This window comes from Cryphonectria parasitica (genome assembly GCF_011745365.1).
Source record: "Cryphonectria parasitica EP155 unplaced genomic scaffold M406scaffold_3, whole genome shotgun sequence".
In the NCBI taxonomy this organism is placed as follows: domain Eukaryota; kingdom Fungi; phylum Ascomycota; class Sordariomycetes; order Diaporthales; family Cryphonectriaceae; genus Cryphonectria; species Cryphonectria parasitica.
The window spans coordinates 4440102-4461803 of record NW_024468911.1 but is presented as its reverse complement, the minus strand read 5'-3'; the positions used below and the strand labels follow the sequence as shown (position 1 = coordinate 4461803).

General features: G+C 54.1%; 7 protein-coding genes across 7 annotated transcripts; 5 read left to right on the top strand and 2 right to left on the bottom strand.

Annotated features, from left to right (window-relative positions):
* Positions 1–604: 604 nt before the first annotated feature.
* On the top strand, positions 605–4774 carry M406DRAFT_90515 (uncharacterized protein; the record flags this gene model as incomplete). The annotated part of the gene is made up of 5 exons (XM_040926180.1): positions 605–832; positions 965–2125; positions 2441–2528; positions 2608–2925; positions 2985–4774. 5 exons carry the CDS (start codon positions 605–607, stop codon positions 4556–4558), a joined length of 3369 nt encoding a protein of 1122 aa, XP_040778912.1. The 3' UTR covers positions 4559–4774.
* Positions 4775–5707: 933 nt separating this feature from the next.
* Positions 5708–6447, top strand: M406DRAFT_98087 (uncharacterized protein; the record flags this gene model as incomplete). Its single annotated transcript, XM_040926389.1, has 3 exons — positions 5708–5925; positions 5988–6069; positions 6182–6447. The coding sequence occupies exons 1-3, from the start codon at positions 5800–5802 to the stop codon at positions 6445–6447; spliced, it is 474 nt and encodes a 157-aa protein (XP_040778911.1). The 5' UTR covers positions 5708–5799.
* Positions 6448–7054: 607 nt separating this feature from the next.
* M406DRAFT_70053 (uncharacterized protein) lies at positions 7055–8314 on the top strand (the record flags this gene model as incomplete). The annotated part of the gene is made up of 2 exons (XM_040925308.1): positions 7055–7683; positions 7816–8314. 2 exons carry the CDS (start codon positions 7055–7057, stop codon positions 8312–8314), a joined length of 1128 nt encoding a protein of 375 aa, XP_040778910.1.
* Positions 8315–11336: 3022 nt separating this feature from the next.
* Positions 11337–13384, top strand: M406DRAFT_252427 (general substrate transporter; the record flags this gene model as incomplete). The annotated part of the gene is made up of 5 exons (XM_040916844.1): positions 11337–11477; positions 11578–11798; positions 11884–12125; positions 12210–13161; positions 13237–13384. The coding sequence occupies 5 exons, from the start codon at positions 11337–11339 to the stop codon at positions 13382–13384; spliced, it is 1704 nt and encodes a 567-aa protein (XP_040778909.1).
* A 795-nt stretch (positions 13385–14179) lies between these two features.
* On the bottom strand, positions 14180–17338 carry M406DRAFT_39649 (uncharacterized protein; the record flags this gene model as incomplete). The annotated part of the gene is made up of 3 exons (XM_040924109.1): positions 14180–16023; positions 16054–16787; positions 16905–17338. 3 exons carry the CDS (start codon positions 17336–17338, stop codon positions 14180–14182), a joined length of 3012 nt encoding a protein of 1003 aa, XP_040778908.1.
* An 810-nt stretch (positions 17339–18148) lies between these two features.
* M406DRAFT_321786 (uncharacterized protein) lies at positions 18149–19106 on the bottom strand. The gene is made up of 2 exons (XM_040919552.1): positions 18758–19106; positions 18149–18651 (listed from the first exon to the last, which is right to left on the bottom strand). The coding sequence occupies exons 1-2, from the start codon at positions 18927–18929 to the stop codon at positions 18500–18502; spliced, it is 324 nt and encodes a 107-aa protein (XP_040778907.1). The 5' UTR covers positions 18930–19106; the 3' UTR covers positions 18149–18499.
* A 286-nt stretch (positions 19107–19392) lies between these two features.
* On the top strand, positions 19393–21111 carry M406DRAFT_355772 (uncharacterized protein). The gene is made up of 4 exons (XM_040923253.1): positions 19393–19621; positions 19677–19849; positions 19976–20668; positions 20732–21111. Exons 3-4 carry the CDS (start codon positions 20172–20174, stop codon positions 21039–21041), a joined length of 807 nt encoding a protein of 268 aa, XP_040778906.1. The 5' UTR covers positions 19393–19621; positions 19677–19849; positions 19976–20171; the 3' UTR covers positions 21042–21111.
* Positions 21112–21702: the final 591 nt, after the last annotated feature.

Sequence of the window (21702 nt, the reverse complement as noted above, 5' to 3'; positions counted from 1 at the left end):
AGGAAGCACGAGATTTAGTATGGGAATTATTGTGACGGGCTGACCGTGAATGAATTTTAAAAAGAACAGAAGAGGTTAGCGCAGTTGTAAACCTCAGTACTTAGGCAGCTTCTACTATGGCACATCTTTTCCACCACCGTCCTAGCCTCTCGAACCGGGGAGGTCTTCCTAATGGCCCTGGGCAGGTGGTACCCTGGTACTGCCCCAAACCGGCGCGCTGGCGATGGACACTTCTCTGCCAACCGCTGGGTCGGCCAACCGTGCAACCCCACGGCCGAGCCCAGGAACTAAGCAGCGTGCCCCGTCTCCCGTATCTGCAGCACCAGATGGACACCGACGTCATCACGCGGCCCTGTGACAGGACGGCGTGGGAGCGAAAAACTTCTTTCCTTTCTAACCTTGTTACTAACTCAATTGATGGCACTTCCTAGGGAAATACACGTGTTGTCCAGCGTGCTGTGGGCAGACAAAAGGGTCAGAGGAAGTCGCAGGGAACAAATCAATAGGCAAAAAAGGAAGGAAAAGGATCCACACCCAGAGCCCTACCTCTCTGAGGGGGCACAGCGGCAGGTGGTCGATCCCTTCTTTCTCTCTCTCTGCCGGCATGGCAGAGAACATAGAAGACGGCCTTGATTCCCTCGGACTCAAGGAGGTCCTAGATGCCGACCCGAGGCCTACCTTTGTGCTCGACCTGGACCCTGACGACCCAGGCAGCAATGTCTCCACGGCCATCTGCCCAGTCTTTTGCAATGCCGCCCTGCGCCTGCACGAACGACTTCTTGATGCGGTGCTCGGCAGCGACAATGGCCTTCCCGACGACAACCCACATCATGTCAGCCCGACGATGGCGACGAAGACGACAGCGCCAACGACAACGACGACAAGAGGCGGCCGCGATGCCCATGCCGATGCCCATGCACATGCAGATCCAACTGCCACCAACTCGACGCACGAAGCCTTCAAGGCCTGGGTCACAGGAGTTACGACACACGACGACTCCAAGGACGTCTTCCCGCAGAGCTTCATCTACCACGACCTGATGTGGACTGGATCTACCGTTAGGAAGCGCTGGAGGCTTGTCAGCGGCACGGGGCTCTGGCAAGTCGACCCCGATCCCCCACTGGATCTTGCGTCTGGTGCTCCCCTCGAAGTGGCAACGGGTGGTGGACAAGCGAGCCTCTCTAGTAAGAAGGCGGGGAGCCGGAACGGTCCAGTGCAGGCCGATCGCGATGATCGCCGTCCTTCCCAGGCGTTTGACCTGTCACACACCAGCCTCCCTCCCGCTGGGGAGAGCAGCTCGTCTCCTATCTTTTACCCACGGCAACCTACAACAAGCGGCTCCATCAAGACTGGCAACTCCAAGTCCTCGCAGAACATCTCTCTCAACCTTGCGACCCTTCCGGAACGTGCCGCAATTGACTGGACGGTACCAGAACCCCAGGGGCAACTGTCGACGCACCTGCAGTACGTCCGCAGTGTGGACTGGAGCGCCACCTCTCTTGGGCCCATGGACCAATGGTCCTCCGAGTTTCGTCAGATTGCAAATCTTGTCATGACCAACCCCCATCCGGTGGCCCTGTTCTGGGGCTCCAAGTTGACAGTTATATACAATGAGGCCTATGCAAATGAGGTCGCGGGAAATAAGCATCCAACCTTGATGGGGACGGATTTTGCTGACTTCTTCGCCGAGATCTGGGATTACTGTGGGCCTCTGTTTGAGGAGTGCGGGCGGACTGGTATCAGTGTGCGCAAGGACAATGACTTTGTGTCTCTTTACCGGCACGGTATGCTCGAGGAAACCTACTTCTCCTGGACCTATGTCCCTGTGTACTCCAGCTCGACTCGGGAGCTCTCGGGCTTCTATAATGGACCGTTCCAGACGACATCGATGGTACTGCAGGCACGGCGGATGCAGACGATCAACTCGATCGGCGAGCGCACCAGCGCGGCGAAGACAGTTAAGCAGTTCTGGAAATACGTCCTAGAAAGCCTGAGGGAGAACCCTCGGGACGTGCCATTCGCCCTGTTGTACTCGGTTGGAGAAGATGACGATGGGGAGTTCTCCTCTGCGGCTTCAGAAACCTCGATCTCTCTCAAGACCTGCCACTTTGAAGGCTCTCTTGGCGTGCCAGAGGGACACATCGCGGCGCCCACGCAGCTTGACCTCCGAAGAAGTCTGGAGGGCTTTGTGCCATCTTTCCGAGAGGCGATGCGCACTCGGGAACCTACTCTGCTGCAGGTCCGAGACGGCACACTGCCCGAATCACTCCTGGAGGGAATTGAGTGGCAGGGCTTTGGGGACCCGTGCAAGGAAGCTATCATCTTTCCTGTTCGGCCCACAAATGCCGATAATGTCTTAGCCTTTCTCGTGCTTGGCGTGAACCCTCGGAGACCCTATGACGACGAATATAAATCATTCGCGGCCATGTTCAACAGGCAGTTGGCAACATCCCTCGCCTCGACCATCCTCTTTGAAGAGGAGACTCGTCGAATGCGGGATGCCTTTGAGGCCGCGCATCTAGAGAAAGGTATGCGAATACAATATACACGAGGCAATTGTGTATGTCTGTGGCGTTGGCTTCGGAGCCTTGCTGATCGTGTCGACAGAAAATCTGACCCAGCAGTTGGACCTGCAAGCCAGCAGGCTGCGGCGGATGACCGAGCTCTCCCCCCTTGGAATGTTCCTCATCAGCCCCGAAGGTGTCCTGCGCGAGGCGAACGACACTTTCTTCGAGATGACGGGACTCCCGAGAGAGAGTCAGTCCGAGCTATCATGGATGGACATCATCATGCCCAGCAGCATAAAGACTATGGAAGACGGGTGGCATATTCTTGCTAATGAGCACCGTCCGTGGTCCGATGAACTGCAGCTAAATGTCCGCCACGCCAACCCTGTGAACCTGCAGGGAGACGCCATCGATTACTGTAAGTAATAGTCTTGTCCAACAGGAGGACTTGTAATAGGATTTTAACAATAAACAAAGGGGTCATGTTCATCGCCCAGCCGGAGATTGCATCTGACGGCTCCCTGCGATCCATTATGGGAAGCATCACCGATATCTCCAAGACGAAATGGGCACAGGGTCTCCAAGAATTCCAACTGAGCGAGGCCGAAGAGACACGAAGGCAACAGAACGAATTTATCGACATTACATCCCACGAGATGCGGAACCCGTTGAGCGCCATCCTCCAATGTGCAGACGACATCACCACGGTTCTCGCGGAGTGTAAGAAGAAGGGTGTCAGTCCTGATGTAGACACCATCACGTCCTGTCTGGAGTCGGCACAGACCATCAGCTTGTGTGTACAGCATCAAAAGTCTATCGTCGATGATATACTCACGGTCTCAAAACTCGACTCGAACCTACTACTCATAACACCTATTCCCACGCAACCAGAACAGATTTTGAGCCGGGCACTGAGGATGTTCGAATCGGAGCTGCAAGCCAAGGACATCGAGGCCAAGTTCGAGGTCCATCCTTCCTACATCGAGAACAAGGTGGACTGGGTCTCTCTGGATCCTAGCCGGGTGCTGCAGGTTCTCATCAACCTCCTGACTAACGCTATCAAGTTTACGGCTACATCGAAGTCGCGCCGTCTTGCCGTCGCTGTCGCTGCGTCTCGCGAGCCACCCGTCCTAAGTCATATCAAAGGCTTCCAATTTGCGCCTCTCACAAATGCAAGGAACCTTGCGGATGATCGGAACGACTCCGAGACGTTATACATACGGTTTAAGGTTCAGGATTCGGGCTGCGGCCTGACCGCCGAAGAGAAGCAGATCTTGTTCCAACGCTTCAAGCAGGCCTCGCCGCGCACGCATGCGCAGTACGGTGGAAGTGGGCTGGGTCTCTTTATCTCGAAGCGTCTCGCAGAGCTTCATGGAGGACAGATTGGTGTCGCTTCGGAAGCTGGCGAGGGAAGCATCTTCAGCTTCTACGTCCAAGCCAAGCGGTGTGAACCGCCCGTCGATGCAGGGCAAGACCCCATTCTACCACTCGAACGACACCTCAACGGCGATATGAGCCTGCAGCAACAGCTCGCCCCCCAGCGACAAGATCTCGCACTGTCAGGCGGGCAGGGGGCCAGCCTGGTGGTGGCCAAGGCCGTCAAGCAGTTCGACCCCAAGAAGACGACGATCCTGGTTGTGGAGGACAACCTGATCAACCAGCGCGTGCTGGCAAATCAGCTCAAGAAGGCCGGCTGCAAGGTCAACCTCGCAAACGACGGCCTCGAGGCACTGGAATTTCTGCGAAGCACGCATTTTTGCGATAAGACCAAGGGCGTTGCCCTTGACATCATCCTGATGGACCTCGAGATGCCCAATATGGATGGGCTGACCTGCGTGCGCGAGATTCGGAAGATGGAGGCAACAGGCGAGGTGAAGGGGCACGTGCCCGTCATCGCAGTCACCGCTAATGTGAGGGATCAGCAAGTGGCGACGGCGAGGCAGAGTGGCATGGATGATGTGCTTTCGAAGCCCTTCCGAATACCGGACTTGCTGAAGCAGGTAGAGACTTTACTTTTGGCCGACTCGATTTCGGCTGTGCATATTGCATAGGGAGGTGTTAGTTAGCGGGTGGTAGTGATAGTGGTTTGGGGGCATCAGTCATGCCAACATGTTTACAGATACCTTTATAGCGACGGGATAGAGCATTTTTGGGAGGGTTGTTCTATTTGTTGCATCACTTTGTTGAAGAAGTTGCAAGCTCTTTCGATCTTTTTCCAGTCATGTGTAACTTGCTCGGTCTTGGTAGAAATACCCTTGTCTACTTCCAGCATATCCCTGCAGTTCCTCAGGCCCCTCCCATCAGGTCCTCCGGTGGGGCAGTGGCCCTGGCTATAAATAATGCCTTCATTGGTAGTGACTGGTCAATTGTGGGAGATTCTCTGCTTTGACTCTTGGTTTCTTAGCGAGCGGTGCTGCCTGTGCTAAGAGGACTGGCCATTTAGCGAGGGTGTGTCTTCTACTGTAGTGCTCAGATGGTCCGTGCAGTGGCTGCTTAAACACAAACACACGCGCTGCAGGTGCCATCTTCTCTCAGTGACGTCTCCGAACACCAAATCAACTTACACCAACTTCATTTCTGATCCTGGCTTTATTAACACGTCTGGCCATCAAGAAAGGTGCCTCCAGAGATCTCTCGTCCTCGTCACCACATTCTTGCTCACTGTGTGGATGGCCAAGTGGTCAACTCCAAAACAATGGGAGACCAGGCAGTGGCAGTTGATTTCAGTAACCTGAATCCACAGGGCCAGTCGCCTCTCTTCGGCATGCTCCCACTGGATATCAGGATGCTCATCTACTTCCAATACTGGCTTGACCAGGGCATCACACATCACATCCACTCCCTTGGTCCACAATGCTATCTATCACACTACCCCTGCCTCCTGGAAGCAGACGCGTTCAACCACCACCACCCTCATGTCCCACCGGCCCCAGTATCCACTGCACCAGAGCCACAGGAAGACAACGAGGTCCCAGAAAATGAACAAGGTGATCAACAGCTCCAGGGTGGTCAGCAGCCTGATAACTCCTATGACGACCCTGGTGATATCAACAGTGCCATCCAGGACATCGCAGGCTCTCAAGTCCCCACGCAGCCTTCAGATTCTGCCAACTATCTGGATTCCTGGAAGGCCTCGCCATGGTGTGTTCATGATCGCTGCTGCAGTGCTTTTTTGGCCCTTTACGGACTTTATACCCTTACGTTGGTCCACCGGCGGCACCGCAAGGGACGCCAGCATGAGTTGGGCAGTAAACCACCCCCCCTTACAAAGCCTCTGATAGTATGCAAGGCCATGTACCTTGAGGCCTCGAGGTCAATGTATTCCATGCTGCGATTCTCGTTTTCGTGCCAGAGAGCTCTCACGCACTTCGCTGAGCAGGTGCCCCGAGCCTTGACGGAGCGAATCCAAGTTATCGATGTACGTTTCCCTTCCTTATCCGCAGTCACGAGCCTGCCAGTGCTGACCCTGTTTTCTTCTAGGTTGTTCTGTCTCCTGACTATGAAGACGGGGCCTTGCCTGAGCTTTGTCAGACACTAGGCAACTCGTTTCCTGGTGTCCAGGGTAAGGCCTACTCCTCACTTCCCTCTCCAACTTTGTCTCGACGGATTCCTTGTCCTTTTGTTCCCTTTTCTCTTCTATTCTTCTTGTCGACAGTATGTACTGATCGCGAGAGCAGAGCTGCGAATATCGCTGCATCCTTCGCGCCAAATCCCCATTCGACCACTGCCTGACAGAGCCTACTTGGAACCTCTCTACGCCCTGGCACACACGCTCAACCAACCGCGGAAGTTTGAGATCAAGCTTCCCATTGAAGGGGACAAATTTGCAAGCACCCGTGCCTATGGCGCGACGGATTACTTAGGAGACGTGCCATTCAACGTTACTCTCGTTCCGAGAGGCTCGCATATCCTTTACCATTGCACCGGATTCAATGCGTAATCTGCAAAAGGGTCTTGTCAGAGGAAGAGGCACCAGAGTCTTGAGACCCTTGCTATTCTGAAGTCTGAGCAAACTGGGATAAGGGGAAAGGGGAGATATATTACTATGGAAAACCATACCCTTGGGGCTTGGTATCTATCTAATTACTCTGCTTGTTTGAACTCCAGATTAGTTGCTGTGCGTCATAAAATTTCTCCCATGTTTGTTTTGATTTTGATCAACTGGTTCTTGATGAAATGCAGAACTTCTGTGCTGCCTCCTACGTCTTTCTGCAGCTCAAGCCTCGTGGGGAAAGTAGATAAAGAGGAGAGCATCAGCCTTTAGGCAGCGGTAGTGCTAAGCCCTAACCCTGTGCTATGGGCTAGTGCATGACCCAGGCTCCACAGGTGCTGAAGTACTCGGGCTGTGTTACAGGGTAGCCAAGGATGCCTCAGCTACCGCTGACGACTCATCGACCTCGAGTTTCATATTCATCAATCCCACGAACATCCTCTGATCTCCTTTCCTCCATTTGACCCAAGTCAACTCATCAGAAAGTGTTTACAAATCCTCATATATTTTCAAGACACGGGGGTTGAGTATGCTCAGCTACACACAGCTGCAGAACATGCGCGCCCGCCTGCGCAAGGCTTCATGCTTGAATGACGACTCTTATGACGATACCGAGCACCACAAGGGCGGGGAACCGCAACCCCGGCCACCAACAACGTCCTCAATACCAAATGATGGGCCATCACCGCCAGAATTATCCGAGGACATGAACGAGGGCGTGATGGTGCAGCAGCAGCAGCATCGGGAGGACGAGGACGACGAAGCATCCAAACAGATCCAGTCCCGCTTCTTCGCCCGCCTGCCGCTCGAGATCCGACGGCTGATCTACAATGAGCTCTTCCGCGCGACCAACCCGCTCATGAAGATGCACCTCCACAGCTCCTACCACGGTGCTCAGCTCACTATGACGCCTTGCCTGTACACGCCCAAGGCCATGTTCTCGACGCTGGACGACGAGCGCGACCCGATGCAGACGGAGCCGTGGCCCGGGTGGAAGGGCAGGATTCAGCCGCCGCGGTGGTTCTGGTATGCGTGGGGCCTGCGGCTCAAATGGAGAGGCCACTGGAAATGCCAGGCTGCAGAAATGATGCAGTGGAAGGCTCAGGGCGATGGGTCGTGTGTGGATCTGAGGAAGGGTGGGAGGGCAAGCGGCTTGATGGGAGTTTTCCTATGCTGTACAAGAATGTGCGTAGGAGAATCCGAGTGCCCTTCAATGTTTTCTCTCTCTCTCTCTCTCTCTCTCTCTCCTTCTTCCTCTTCTTCTTCTTCTTATTCAGTTGTGGAGCGAATTCTGGACTATGCTGACTGCAACCCTAGGTATGCCGAGGCGATCGAGTGCCTGTTCGAGTCAACGGAGCTCATCTTCACGGCTTCCGAGGACGCCTACCGGTTCTTCGTGCAGAATCCACACAGCCACACGTCGAAGATCCGCCGCCTTGATTTTGCGTTTGACCATTTCAAGGACCACCTCTTCCTTCAGCGTATTGAGACTCAGCACCCGCGACTGTTGGTGGGCGGCGGCGGGGACGGGGATGGACGGCTGCCGACCGCGCCGGTATCGTGGGAACTCTGGAGGCCGTTGCTGGCGAGTGTGAGGTCCGGGACACCAGAGCTGCGGCGGTTCCGGATCTACCTTAGCCCACCATCGCCGAGGTGCGATGACCTGGTCAGGCTGCTGGACGAGTGGGAGGCCGAGGGCTACGGGTGGGTGACGGAACAGGCGGACGGGGTGATTTATTATGAGATGCGGAAAAAAGCCCTACGGGAGTATACTCGTTTCGGAGGGACTGCAGTGATGGATGAAAGGCCATCTTAGAGACGGAGACCATATCTTCCGACAATTATGCGGCGAATATGGAGGGCGTGGGGCATGGTCTGACTCTCAGGGACGGCACGACAGACTTGAGACATGTCACCAGATCAAGCCAGATGATACCCAAATGTGTATTTAACGTGTAACCATTCTTATGGATTTGACTGTCATGTCGGGTGTGCTCTTGTCTGCGTACCCGCAGTCAACCTTCTGTGTCCCAAGTTCAGCATCTACAGCCCAGTGACTGGTTGGTCAGGACTGCCCATTTCATAGGGCTAAACTCTGTTCTATTTCAAGTATACTATGGCTCGCTAATGCACGACCATCGTAGACACGCTTGGGAGACTAAATCTACCTTAGGACATAGAGAGGCTGGTTCGCTACCAATACAAGCACGACAAGGGCAGGTTATCCAGAGGTGGAGAGAAGGAGGGTTACACAGTTCAGGCGGAAATTTGGAAACGGAAACAATGGTGTCTGGAGATAGGAGGGTTCGTGCAGCTAGCAGGAGCCGAGATCATCTGGGGGAAAGGGGGGGGGGGGGGGCAAAGGAGGTGGGTTGCGTGTTTAATTGCGGATGGTGTTGTTTTTGGAGATACCGTCAGTCCCAAGTGGCCAAAGGTGGCGGTGGTGGTGTGGTGATGGCAGCACGTGGGCACTCATGAAGAACTCAGGCTCGCAACCGCCTCACCTTGATCTGTTGTACTTCATAAGCTCTTGTTTGTCGGGAGCTGCAGTTTGAAATGCTTCAGTGCTTCTACTGTGAAAGGGAAGTACTCGATCATGCCTGCCAAGTTTTCTTTTACATCTGTTTTTCGTAGCACAGCAGAGGGAAATGATCGAGGAAGGAACACCTTGCTTGTGTTGTGTCGGCGTGGATGGAAAGAGGAGGGCGGAGGTATGTTCCCCGCCAGATCCAGTTTCGGCAAGAACCGACTGATCGCCCTCGTGCCTAGTGACCCTAGTGTCGTACTGGAGGCAGGGGCTCAGAGTCCAACGCCCGTAGTGGGTGGGACCCCTGTATTCCCTCTGCGGTCCCCCTCTGGCCCCCCTGTAGCCTCCCACCCTATGGTCTGCCTCTCACCTGATGGGGTGTTTACCCCCAGCCGCATAAGATACTTTCCCCACGGGCACCTTAGCACCGAATGGTGGGATTAAGGTTATCCAGGGGACTTGTTTATCTGAAGCTGCAATCAAAGAGAAGGGGAGAGAGAAAACGGTTGTACTATAGTAGATCTCCATCTAGAATCTGTTTCAGACATGGGCTACACACGTTGCGACCGACTACAGCAGTAGTACAAGGACCTCTCGTACTTGGTAATTGTCATATCGCGATTACACATTCGCGTTATGAGACGAGATGAGATACTGCGTCCAAACCCCAAAGGGGCCTTGGCAGGAGCGTACATGGCAGCCCGCATAGGACTTCCAACCGGTACTCGCCTACTATCCACCAAGAAATGCCAACCACCAACCAACCAGCCACACACCATCACTGCCTTCCCACAAAACCCAACTAAAAAAAAAAAAAAAAAAAAAAAATTCCCAGTGGGATCACTCGTTCCTGTGGATTGATACCTTCAGGTCCCAACACGTATGGATCCATTCACCTGTTCCAGACACTACCGGGTATTCTCAGCCCATCATCCGTCAACAGACTGGCCCTTCTCTTCGATGGGTCATTCGTATTGTCAAAACTACTCGAAGGATTCCTCTGAACTGCCTGACCGTACCGACATCCCGGCCCGGCCGCGCACTCGGTATCCTCTTCGTCTGGTCCGTCAACGACCTCTCGCACTATTGGAGTGAGTCTAGTCTCTACTTGTGGCATATAGTGCCCTTCCAGTCCCGGCAGCCTGGGACGTTGTCAAGACGCTTGCGCTTGCGCTGGACAGAGGCGATCGATGCTGCAAGCCACACGGACACTGGCTAGACCCCTTCGGTACCTTGCAGGCCCGTCTCCCCGAACTCTCGACCTCGTCTCTACGGACGACCTTGCTACCAAGCCGTGGCCGAAGCCTTCAGGTCGGTCTTATCACGTGAGCCGGCATGCACATGAAGCATTTGAGGCTGCGAGGCATCTTTGCAGCTTGGGCTCGGATCTGTCGAGTTGTGACTGCAGGCATCGCTGGCTCTAATCAAGTCACCTACTCTATCTGGGGCGGGGATATCCTAACCAGGTCGGCTAGACAGCTCTTGAATTATGTACATGGGGTAGGCACTACTACTATGCAGTCTATTTGCAAAGCTGATACGACGGTAATCAAGTGCTCTGTCTTCCAGGGGGACTGTTGTCCAGCCTTTATGACCCGGTTAACATGTGTAAACTGCCCTGAGATTTGAGAGACGGGTCTGGATCTGGATGACATGATCATCCAGCGATATTGTCTAGGGGTGGGGAGCCGATTACAACGGGATTCGATACGAGGGAGTGAACGCTTGAATCAGTAGTCTCCGAGTTATGGGAGAACCCTGGGCGGACTCGCCGCGGCAAGCCCGTCGAGCACTCAGCTTCCTTCACCTCATGCTCTTGGATGCAGGCCCGACAACCCACTCCCAGAGCACACTGCGATTCTTCTGCTCGGACCCGCAAAGGATGGACAGCGGTGCTCATTCTCACCCTTCCTCCTTCCCTGGGGCCTCGCCGCTTCTGTGCAGGGCTGGCGGCTCACTCATCCATCCATCCATTCATTGTCTTCCCCCTGGTCTCGCTTGCTGACCTGAGCCTGGGGGTCTCTCCACCCTTGCCGCATGGGACGCAGGCCCGCAGTCCCGATATGCGACTTCGAGACCTCCAGAATCTGGGGTAGACCACCCTGGTAAATGGTCAGTTGCCCTTAGAGAGTCCCGCTCCATGGTTGGAGCCACCATGAGGCCATGGGAAAGCTCATTGCCCACATATAATACCCTCCTGGGCACCCTGGCACAATCATGTCCCGGCCTTGTAAGCTGTTCCTGACCTCAAGTCCGCCAGCAGATACTCCAGGACGTACAAACAACGGTTTTCAAGAGAATTGATCTCATCATGTCGGCCGAGAAGACGGATCCTGTCGTCGACGAGTCGAACCACGGCATCTCTGCCGACGTTCAATACCCTGTCGTCGCTGAGGGTACCGGAAAGACCTTGGACACCAGTGCTGGTGCTAAGGCGAGGGAAGTTCACAATGTCAGCAACATTTAGTCCTTAACGCTTGTCCACGATCTGAGGCCGCCGGCCTCGTGGCTTTGGCCTCTTGGTTCTTGCTGACACTTAAGCTGCTTTACAGGCCGAATTATTTGCTGCCGTTCAAGAGTCAAATATCGAGCGGTGGAGCAAGAGTTCTATCCAACTCTATTTCGCCGTCTTTATCGCATTCTGCTGCGCCTGCGCCAACGGCTACGATGGCTCCCTCATCGGTTCCATTACCGCTATGAAACCATTCATGGACACCTTTAACTCTGAATTGACCGGCACAAAGGTCTCCATTATCAGCTCGCTCTACTCCGTGTAAGTGTGTTTCAAGGTCATAAACTTACTTGTCGAGGATCCGCGCTTCCAGATGTCGGCATGACACTGACAATGAGGTTCGTAGGGGAACAATTGTCACGTCTCCTCTGGCAGCCATGCTGTCCGACAGGTTTGGTCGTCGCTGGTCTATGTTTATCGGCGGCTGGGTCATCATCGTGGGCTCGGTGATTGCGTGTAGCTCCAGCACTGTTGCTCAGATCACCGTCGGCCGATTTATCCTGGGTGGTGGCATCTCCATCATGACCGTCGCCGCCCCGGCATACTCGATCGAGATTGCCCCTGCACACTGGAGGGGGCGTTGCACTGGTACGTTCACGAGCCAAGACCCCGATATTCCACAATGAGCTGTCTGGACAGGGGCCCCCAATACTGATTGAACACCTTGCTTAGGCTTCTACAATTGTGGCTGGTTCGGCGGCTCGATCCCGGCCGCTTTCGTGACCTTTGGCTGCTCTTACATGACCTCCAACTGGGCCTGGAGACTTCCACTGCTCCTGCAGTGCTTCGCCTGTTTTATCGTCATCGCCTCCGTCTGGTTCCTCCCCGAATCCCCGCGTTTCCTGATGGCCAACGGCAGGGAGGAGGAGGCTGTTGCCTTCCTGGTCAAGTACCACGGTAATGGCGACCCATCGTCGCGTCTCGTCCTGCTCGAGATTGAGGAGATGAGGGAGAACATCAGACAGGATGGTCAAGACAAGGTCTGGTGGGACTACCGCCCGATGTTCCTGACCCACAACGGCCGCTGGCGATTTGGTCAGATCATCATGATTTCCGTCTTTGGACAATTTTCCGGCAACGGCCTGGGCTACTTCAATGCCGCGATTTTCAGCCTCATCGGGGTCAAATCTACTGCCCAGCAACTCGGTTTCAACGTCCTGAACAGCGTTCTGTCTGCCATCGGCGCTGGCTTTGGTGTCTCGCTCAGCGACAAGATGAACCGCCGTACCGTGTTGGTGTACGGCACCTTCATCTGCGCGTGCCTGCTTGCCGTCAATGGCGGCACATCGACGGGCCTGAAGAAGTATGAAACGACGGACTCCTCAGGCAATCTCAACATCTCGGCCGATGGCAAGTCCCTGGCTCAAGCGGCATTGGCCTTCTACTTCTTGTTCAACATCATCTACTCGTTCACCTACACCCCACTCCAGGGTATCATCCCCGCTGAGGCTCTCGACACCAACCTGCGTGCCAAGGGTCTTGCTGCCTCGGGCATGATCGTGGGCCTGTTTGGATTCATCAACCAGTTCGCTGGCCCTATTGCCCTCGCCAACATCAACACCAACTACGTCTATGTCTTTGTTGCTTGGGATGTTATCGAGTCCATTCTCTGGTGGATCTTCGGGTAAGCTTCATCAGTTCCTCCTACCACCACTATTTTACCGTTCAATTCATCAGGATGCTGACACCATGACTGCAGTGTCGAGTCGCAGGGCCGAACTCTGGAGCAGCTCGAGTGGGTCTACAACCAACCGAAGCCTGTGCAGGCCTCCATCAAGGTCGACAAGGTCGTCGTGCAGGCCGACGGCAAGGTGACAGAGAAGATCGTGGCCGATGCGGCCAGCTAGAGGGATCACCACCATTCGGTTGGAGCTGGCCAGATTTGCGGGGGAGGAAGTATAACCTCGGCCATAGAAAAGGCGACCGGCAGGGGCGTGCAAGGGGGCCTAACAAACAAAGTAGTAGTGGGATTGAGAGGCGAGACGCCGTGTCGGTCTTGCTGATGTCTCTTGGCAGCATCTCTTTCTGCTGCACCATTCATTGGTGGAGTAATTTGAGAAACTCAGTCCTCCTCCCCCTGCCACCTCCTTGCCCTGTACGAGCCGGAGAAAGGATAATTGGAGACAAGGATTGACTTGGAACGTCAGGGTCCCGGTAGAATGAGGGAAGATTTGGAGAGAAGCATTTTGTTGCTGCTAAACTTGTTTGGTATTATTTCGTGTTTTGTGTGTTGATACCTGGATTGATACCTTTAATGCACTTTTTACGATTTTGCATGCTCTTTCTCACTAACATACAGTCTCATGCGCGTCTCCGTCGCTGTTCTTTCCCCACCAATACTTACTACATAGGTAAGCCTCATTCCAGAGGTGCAATTTTATGAACGATTATAATTATGCCGTATAGGGCTGTAACCAAGAGTTGACTTTTTTTTCTTCTTTCTTGCTCGTTCCCTTCATTTTTTTCTTCTTTTCTTTCGAGGAGAAATGATTACTCTACACTCCGCCACATTGACCAAAAGTACAAAGGTGTCTTGGCTGCATCAGACGTCTTTCACTCACAAAGATTAGTGTGCCTACCAATCCTCGCATGCCCCTTCCCCCCCCAAACAACCCAGGCCCCAGCCGCTCCTACCTTCCTCTTCACCCTAAGTCCACCCCTTCGAAGTTTCCGCTTCTCAGATGAGAACTTGGCGGGGGGGCAAGATAACTCTCCTTCACGCCGCCAAAGTCAAGGAGAATCGACTCCAGAAGCATATTGGTATGCAACAGACGCAAGCGCAACGAGTGCTCGCCCGTGCCAAGAAGATGTGAACGAACGTCGTGCAATTTGCGCCAGGCGCAGTCCTGCACAGCTGTCACCCACCCGATGGGAGACGGCAGCTCGGGGTCTCCCTCCTCCACGGCCTCAATATCGAGCAGGCGGTGTCGGTGGAAAGGGCTGCCGTCGATAGAGAACTCGTATTGCATAAGGCTGTCTGGGTCGAGGTCGAGGGTCATGTTGAAGTGCAGCACGAGGTCACTCCTGGCCGTCGCCGCCTCCGCCGTCGGGCCTGGATCTGAGAAGGTGAAGAATTTATACTCGAGCCAGGCGGGAGGCTCTGATGTCTGTGAAGCTGGATCGAGGGCAATGGAGCCCCAAGGTGTTCTGCCAGTGGACGGGAGGACATAGTAACATGGGCCCAACTGCTTGCAGGCCGTGGGTGGTATAACGATATAACCATCGTCCTCGACAAACCCCTCTTGGAAGGTATCTGGAACGCGGCGACAGTTGATGGGGAGATGAACGTGCTCGAGGTCACCTTCGTCAGACCGGAACTCAATAATTACGGTCTCATCAAAAGCTGTCGGGACATGATCCCACGCGACCTCCACCTCCAGCCTCTGATCCTCCTCCCCCTCCTTCCCAGGGAGCAAAGTGCCCTCCATCCGTGACAGCCGCACCAGATCACCGAACAATAACACCTGAGCCGTCCAGTGCACCACACAGGTCCCACGTGTGAACAGCTCAACCCACCGCCTCGCAGGCCCATATCGCGTCATGACCCCAAGCGTCAATCCCACCACAAGGTCCCCCTTACTCGGATGCGTAAAGTCACTGTTCTCATTCGTCAGACCAGGCCGTACGCCCTCGTGTCCCTCCACCATGATTCCCATGTGACCTGCGATTGGGTTCGACGCCTGTCGCGTCTGGACGTAGCACAGACCCGCCAGCATGTCGCGGCTGGGCGCGTGCCAGGTGTCGCTCTCGAACCCCCAGTGCGGCTGGGAGAGGATGTGGTTCCATTTCCCACCCAGGAGGCCGTGGTATTCCTCTGCGAGATCAAAGTCGGCGCTGAAGAGGGCGAGAGCGCGGGCGGCGAGGGTGTTTGTCGAGTTGCGGCGCTGACGGGCGTGGAGCTGGTTGCGGGCCACGGTGATTTGGAGGGAGGTGAACAGGGCGCTGGCCTTGATCGGGTGCAGGACGAGCTGGAAGACGGAGGGTTTCTGCTCGGATGGGCTGCGGGCGTATATCTGCTCGGCCTGGGCGAGGAGGGCCTGCCAACGGGATATGATGAGCTCGGCCTCATTGTGATGGAGCAACGAAAATGTCGTGGGCTCTATGTGTTCGTGGCGGCGCAGGGAGACGAGGCGGTCGTACTCAAGCCACGCCCTTGCGATGTCTTGGCTGAGGAGGGGCCCGAACTCGCGGTTTGCGAGGTTGCGCAAGAAGTAGTGGATGCCGTCATTCGTGTCGTCGTCGGCAGTACTGGCAGACTCTACGTCCCAGGCCAGAGTCATGGCAAACGTCAAGGGTACTTCAAGAGGCTTGATATCGCCCACATTGAACACCCAGATCTGCCTTGCCCCACGACGGTGCGCCTCGCGAAGCTGGTGCCAAACCTTGCCAAGCGAGTTGCTGTTGATCCACTTGTAGCTTCGCGGCGTGCCGACGTACTCGAGGTGGTAGTAGAGGCCACATCCTCCCTCTCTACGAGCCTCTTCCCCTTTCCCTTCCTCACTTTTACTACCACCACCACGTGGTAGTCGTCGGATGGACCCAAAATTATCATCGGAGAACAGCAGTGTCACATCATCGGCCACCTCCAGCCGTCCGCTGTCGAACTGCGCCTGCACCTCCTTGTACAGCGCCAGCAACTGCGGCACAGCATCTTCCCGCCCGTGAACCCCCTTGATGAGCGAGCGCTGGACCTGCAGCACATCCTGCACCACAGCGGCCGGGTCGTCGGTGCGCATCTTTGTGTCATACTCGCCACGCATGCCCAGCGTGAGGTACGATTCGAACGGTGCCGCCCTCTTGACACCTGCATCGAAAAATGCCGTGATCTTGTCCTTGTTGGTCAGCCAGTCCCACGTGCCCAGCGGATTATCTTCGGCAAGCCACTCGTTCGCCAGCCTCTGCATCGGCTCGTGATGCGACGTCGAGACCACGATGCCCCATTCATCCGCAGCGCTTTGATTCTGCTGGCCGTCGTCGGTAAAGAAGGACGCCCCTGGGTTCGGGTAGCCGGGCCACATGGCCGGCCACAGGAAGTTGGCGCGCAGCCGGAGGAGGAGCTCGAATACTCTTTGGTAGAATTGGACGTTGTATCCGCCGAACTTGGCCCGGACCCAGCCGGTGAGGGCGGGGGCCTCGTCATTGATGAAGATGCCGCGGTAACGGATGCTGGGTTCCTGGCTGGTGGTTGTGGTGGGTTGGGCGTAGATGTTGGGATGGTGTTTGGGGGGTACGTCGGCCCACCAGTACCATCTGTTTCATTTTATGATGATTCGTTAGTGTTTGAGAGACACACATATACAAACACACAGAGGGAGAGGATTTTTGGGGGAAAGGGCGGGAGGGCGGGGACAGAAGGTTGGCTCATACGGTGAGACGCCGAGTTGCTCGGAGAGGGTGTATATGCCGTATATTGCGCCTCGTTTGTCACTCCCGGCGATCACCAGAGCAGAATCACATCCTGGCAGTGGATCAGCCACGAGGCTGGTGCAGAAACACTCCCATTTGCCTCGAATTCCGGTGAATTCCACCTTTCCTGCTTTCTCCAACTCTTGCAATAGCCGGCTCGACTCGATGCAGCCGACAATGATGGCCGCTGGAGTCGAACCGACGGAGGCTGTGCTCCCTGTGTAATACTCGACGGTGTTAGAGGGTCCTTTGGTGACTCTAGCCACATCCTCAGATAACATCGTAGCAGCAATCTTGACTCCCTTGTGGTCGGCTTCATCGACTAGAATCCTGGCATTGGTCAAGTCCAGCGCTCCAGGCTCCTTGGAGAAGGAAACAAAAGTGCTATGCCACATGGTAGTGTCGTCAATAAGGTTGTCGACAGCGGCTGCTCAATCTCCCCATTGCAGACGTTGAACTAGTATTGTATTTCTTCTGCTGTATTCTTACAAGAGTTTGATAACTATCCTTCAAGTCGAAGCTTTCAATGCCTCGGGTTCTCCCCCCCCCCCCCCGCCTTGAAGTTTTCGGGCGAGATTGACCCGAGCAGAGGTCCACAACTGCTAGACGTGGGAGTTCTGCTAAATCAAGTTACGGGTGTAGCGACGACGATCATCTAGATACTAAGACCTTGAGGGCATCAACATAAGAGACGAGTATCATTTGACGCCACGCTCTTGACTAATTCAATCTTTTCAACTCTTGCGGGAGCTGAGATACACGCTCTGATAGTATGGTCAACCTTGTTGACGAGGCGAGAAACGCGTGTCTTTTTGATCGAGACCTAGCTATTGTTGTCTCCTTCGCCTTATTTGGCTTCTTTTCCTTTCTTCTTCTTTTCCGAGATGTCTACGTACTTACTTACGCAATTGTCCATACCAGCAGCAAGGTCCCCAAAGGAACCCAATATGGTTAGCGCGGTACTCACCATTACCTGTCATTCTATACGCCTGAATAGGTGAGAGGTGCTTGGCTTTGGCAGTTCGCCGTAGTATATTCTCGAGATCTGCAGACTGGTGTTCTGGGGTTCATATATCTGCAAGCTTACGTGATTGGAGCCAGACATTTATTTGAAAACGTTAGGGACGGCACGCAGGAGATATTTTTGGCCCAACTTGAAGCCTTTCAGATATAACTTGTTGATTTTCTTCTTTTTTTTTTTTTTTAGCTCTGGAGAAGAGCTCTGACGGCACTCAATTTGAGCTCAACTCCATACGTCTCCTTGCCATGAGAGCATACTCCACCGCGTTGGAAAATCGACACAAGTCATACCTCTAAACGAACGTCATCGGGTTAAAACATATTCAAGATGCAAAGTAGCAAAGGAAGACTCGCAGCCTTTCCTACTTCACCAACCACTCCCAACGCCCACTCCTGTCCTGTTACCGCTAAACCCTTTATCACACAGAACACCACCACTGGTAAACCCGCATTCCCCCTCAAGCAAGTAACCGCCCCACTGGCAATATCTCGCCGCCTCAAATCTCATGACCCACGCACATGTTCTTTCAACCTTCTTAAGGGAGAGGCTCGTACGACCCGCCACGGTTGTGCTCGGCACGGTTCGAGAAGAGCCAGTAGACGACCATACCAACGATGGGGAAGAGGAAGACGACGAGACACCAGAGAAGCTTGGACGCGGGCGGGCGGTTGGACTTGAGAACCTCGACTGTTGGTGTTGACAAAAGATCATAAGCACAATGTTTATCTTTTGGAATTTTTCATAGGGTTTAGGTGGGGGCAGTTGAGCACTGTCCACAAGACAACAAACTTACTGAAGACGATGATGTCAAGAACCAGGACGATGAAGCCGAGGATACCGCCGCCAGTGCCGTACTGCCATGAGTTACCAGCGGTGGTGGCAGAGACATCCTGCGCGACGGGGGCGGCGAGGGCGAGGGCGGCCAGGCTCAGCTGGAGGAGGAGGGCGAGGACGTTCTGGAACATATTGATGGCTTCTTGGAGGAAATGGGAGAAAGGTTTGTTCTTTGAAGATTATGGAGTCTGGATTTTACTATGTAGCTCTAGGGGAACTGCCTTGACAGCCTAGGTGGTGTGTATGGTGAGGTGGAAGAAGGAAGCTTTTCTCTGGAAGAAGGAAGCTTTTCTCTGGAGACAGCAAAGCACAAGCGAAGGGAGTAAGAATGAGGGGCTGCCAGGCAGGCACGAACATGCGCTTGCAAAACGGCGGTGACGTCGCGCGAAACGCGGCTGGTGCGGCGTCGCATCAAAAACGTGATGTCATGGAGTCAGCTCGGTGGACCAATTGCTCCGCAAAACCGCTACGGGCCGAGCTGGGTTAGGGCTCACCAGGTCGACCGGCCTGGAAGCAACAAGCAAAATAATAAACAATGCCCTTTTTCCCTTTCTTCAATATGGCCTTATCATAAGTACCTATGTACAATGCTCTCAAATAAATTGTGACGAGAAATGATGGTGTCAAGCTCACCATTGTAGCCTGACAGCCACAATATTACTTACACTACAGCTTGCTTGGTATTTCCCAGGGCAGGGGTCAACGGGTTCTGATCCTGCTACCACAACGATACGACCTGCACAACATCTTAAGCAGCCTGCCTACAGTTCAGCAGCAAGACCGTGGGAACATAAATGCGGGTACAATGTCGCTCACTTTCGTCGTCAGAAATAGCATTCCGACTTTGGGAATCATGAGAGCTAATGGCACAAAAACAGCTTTCTCTGAGTCGCACCTCTTGTGCCCCTGCCATCTGAATGTCGCAAACGCTGCGCCTGCTGGCCATAATGAGAACAGAAGATCAGAGCAAGGTGGTGACGACCTGCTACCTGTGGCATGTTTCTTGAGGCTTGACCTTGAGCTGACATGCAAACACGAGCTCCGCCTCTCCGTGAGAAATTTTCTATTCGCGATAACTCCGTGATGCATTCCTTCACACGCTAGGCATCGACCCCAAGAGCCAATATTTGTCGAATTGGTCCTACTGCTTACTAAAGAGCTGACTGCATTGCTCCAGCTCCGCTCCCGACTAAAGCCGCTCTCACACCCTGGAGGTCTACAATTGTAGAACTTTAGGCTCATATTAAGTCTTACCAACAGACGATTTTCTGATTTCCCATGACCTGAACGCTTGGTAGAATTTCCATTCTCTTGATTCCTCTCCAGTTCAAGCGATCACACAGTCAAGGCGCCACAGGAAGAAAATCGACAAGATGGCCTCGACCGACTATTCTGCGCCGTTCACCCTCTACTACGGGTACTACTCCGTCTTCTCCACCATGGTTCGCTTGACTTTTGCGCTGCGCGGCGCCCCGCGTCCCGACCGTCCCGAGATGACTCTGCACAAGCAGCCCATCTCCATCAGCCCTGCCGAGCCGGAGCAGCTCTCGGAAGAGTACATGACCAAAATCAACCCCAAGGGCCAGGTGCCTGTCCTCGCCAACGAGGTCTTGCTGGGGCCCAAGCCGATGCCCGAGAGTGCCGATATCGCGTACTACATGAGCGAGTGGTATCCGTCCCTCCTGCCCAAGGAGCACGAGGCGACGATCAGGGAGTTGGTCGGCGAGGTGTACAAGATCAGCATGCCCGTGCTGACATTCCCGCTGGACACCAAGAACCCGGCCAAATTCATGGACAAGGTGAAGGAGTTGCTGGCCAAGCCGGATCTTTCTGATACGCACAGGCAGGCGCTGGAAGCAAAAGCCAAGTTGTGAGTGCCGCCAACACCCAAAGGTCTAGCCCGGAACCAGCTCTTAACCAGCCATTACTATAGTCTCGAAAACGCCCCCAAGATTTTCAGCCAGGCCAACCTGGATGTGAACATCGAACGCGTCAAGGATTTCAGCGCCAAGATTCTCGCGGTGCGGGAGAAGAACGGCACCGGCGACACGGTGGACTACATCTTCGGGACTACTCCCACAATTCTGGACGCTGATGTTCTCACCTTTTTTGCTCGCATGTGTGATGCCGGCAGGAAGGATCTGATCCCGGCCCCGTTGGTCAAATGGGTGGAGCATTTCAGGGAGGGGCCTGTGTGGAAGGAGGTTGTGCCTGGGTACACGACATTCCCTGCTTATGCATAGGGGATGGTTTCTTTCCAGCTAGGTCAAATACTATTATAAGGGCCCTAGGAATCGGTCCCATCTTTCCTTCTCTCCTTTCAGTAATCCATCATGTGACAAGTCCCAGAGGGAAATCCCTATCAAGTTACAAAAACAGTATTATGTGGCCCTGGAACTAGGCGAAGAGTAACTCTGCGTGGTATCAAAGACTGCCCTAAGAAGGGCCTATCACATGCCGACTCTTCCGATCTCTGGTATGTATTCTTATAGTATATCAAAGCCTTCACTATGCCATGACTATTGATGTGCTTTAGCACACACATGCTCTACTAGGAATTCAAGCTGCCGGCACCAATTGCGGCCGTCACAGGGCTAGGCATTGTAGTGTGGAATACGCGCTCAAATCATTGATCCAATAACCTTCGAACATACACTAAATGGAAAGGCGGAGAAAAATAAGAAACGCCGAGATGAGCCTAGAAGGCTTGTCTTCATCATGAAGAAGTACTAATATACTGATCCCCCTCTGAGTCTCTCCAGAATTCCCATAACCTAGGAGAGTATCCAACACCTGCATTTCTCTATATAGAGATCAAGTCACAACCACTGCATATTTCTTTCAATTAGTGCTCTTGGCCATTATACTACACTGAACATCAATAAATCCTCTTTCATTCTCTGA

Coding starts and splice junctions, on each gene's coding strand:
- M406DRAFT_321786 (XM_040919552.1), bottom strand. CDS start 18,929: ATGTTCCAGAACGTCCTCGCCCTCCTCCTCCAGCTGAGCCTGGCCGCC. Junction 18,652..18,757: donor TCTTGACATCATCGTCTTCA/GTAAGTTTGTTG, acceptor CAACACCAACAG/TCGAGGTTCTCAAGTCCAAC.
- M406DRAFT_355772 (XM_040923253.1), top strand. CDS start 20,172: ATGGCCTCGACCGACTATTCTGCGCCGTTCACCCTCTACTACGGGTAC. Junction 20,669..20,731: donor CTGGAAGCAAAAGCCAAGTT/GTGAGTGCCGCC, acceptor CCATTACTATAG/TCTCGAAAACGCCCCCAAGA.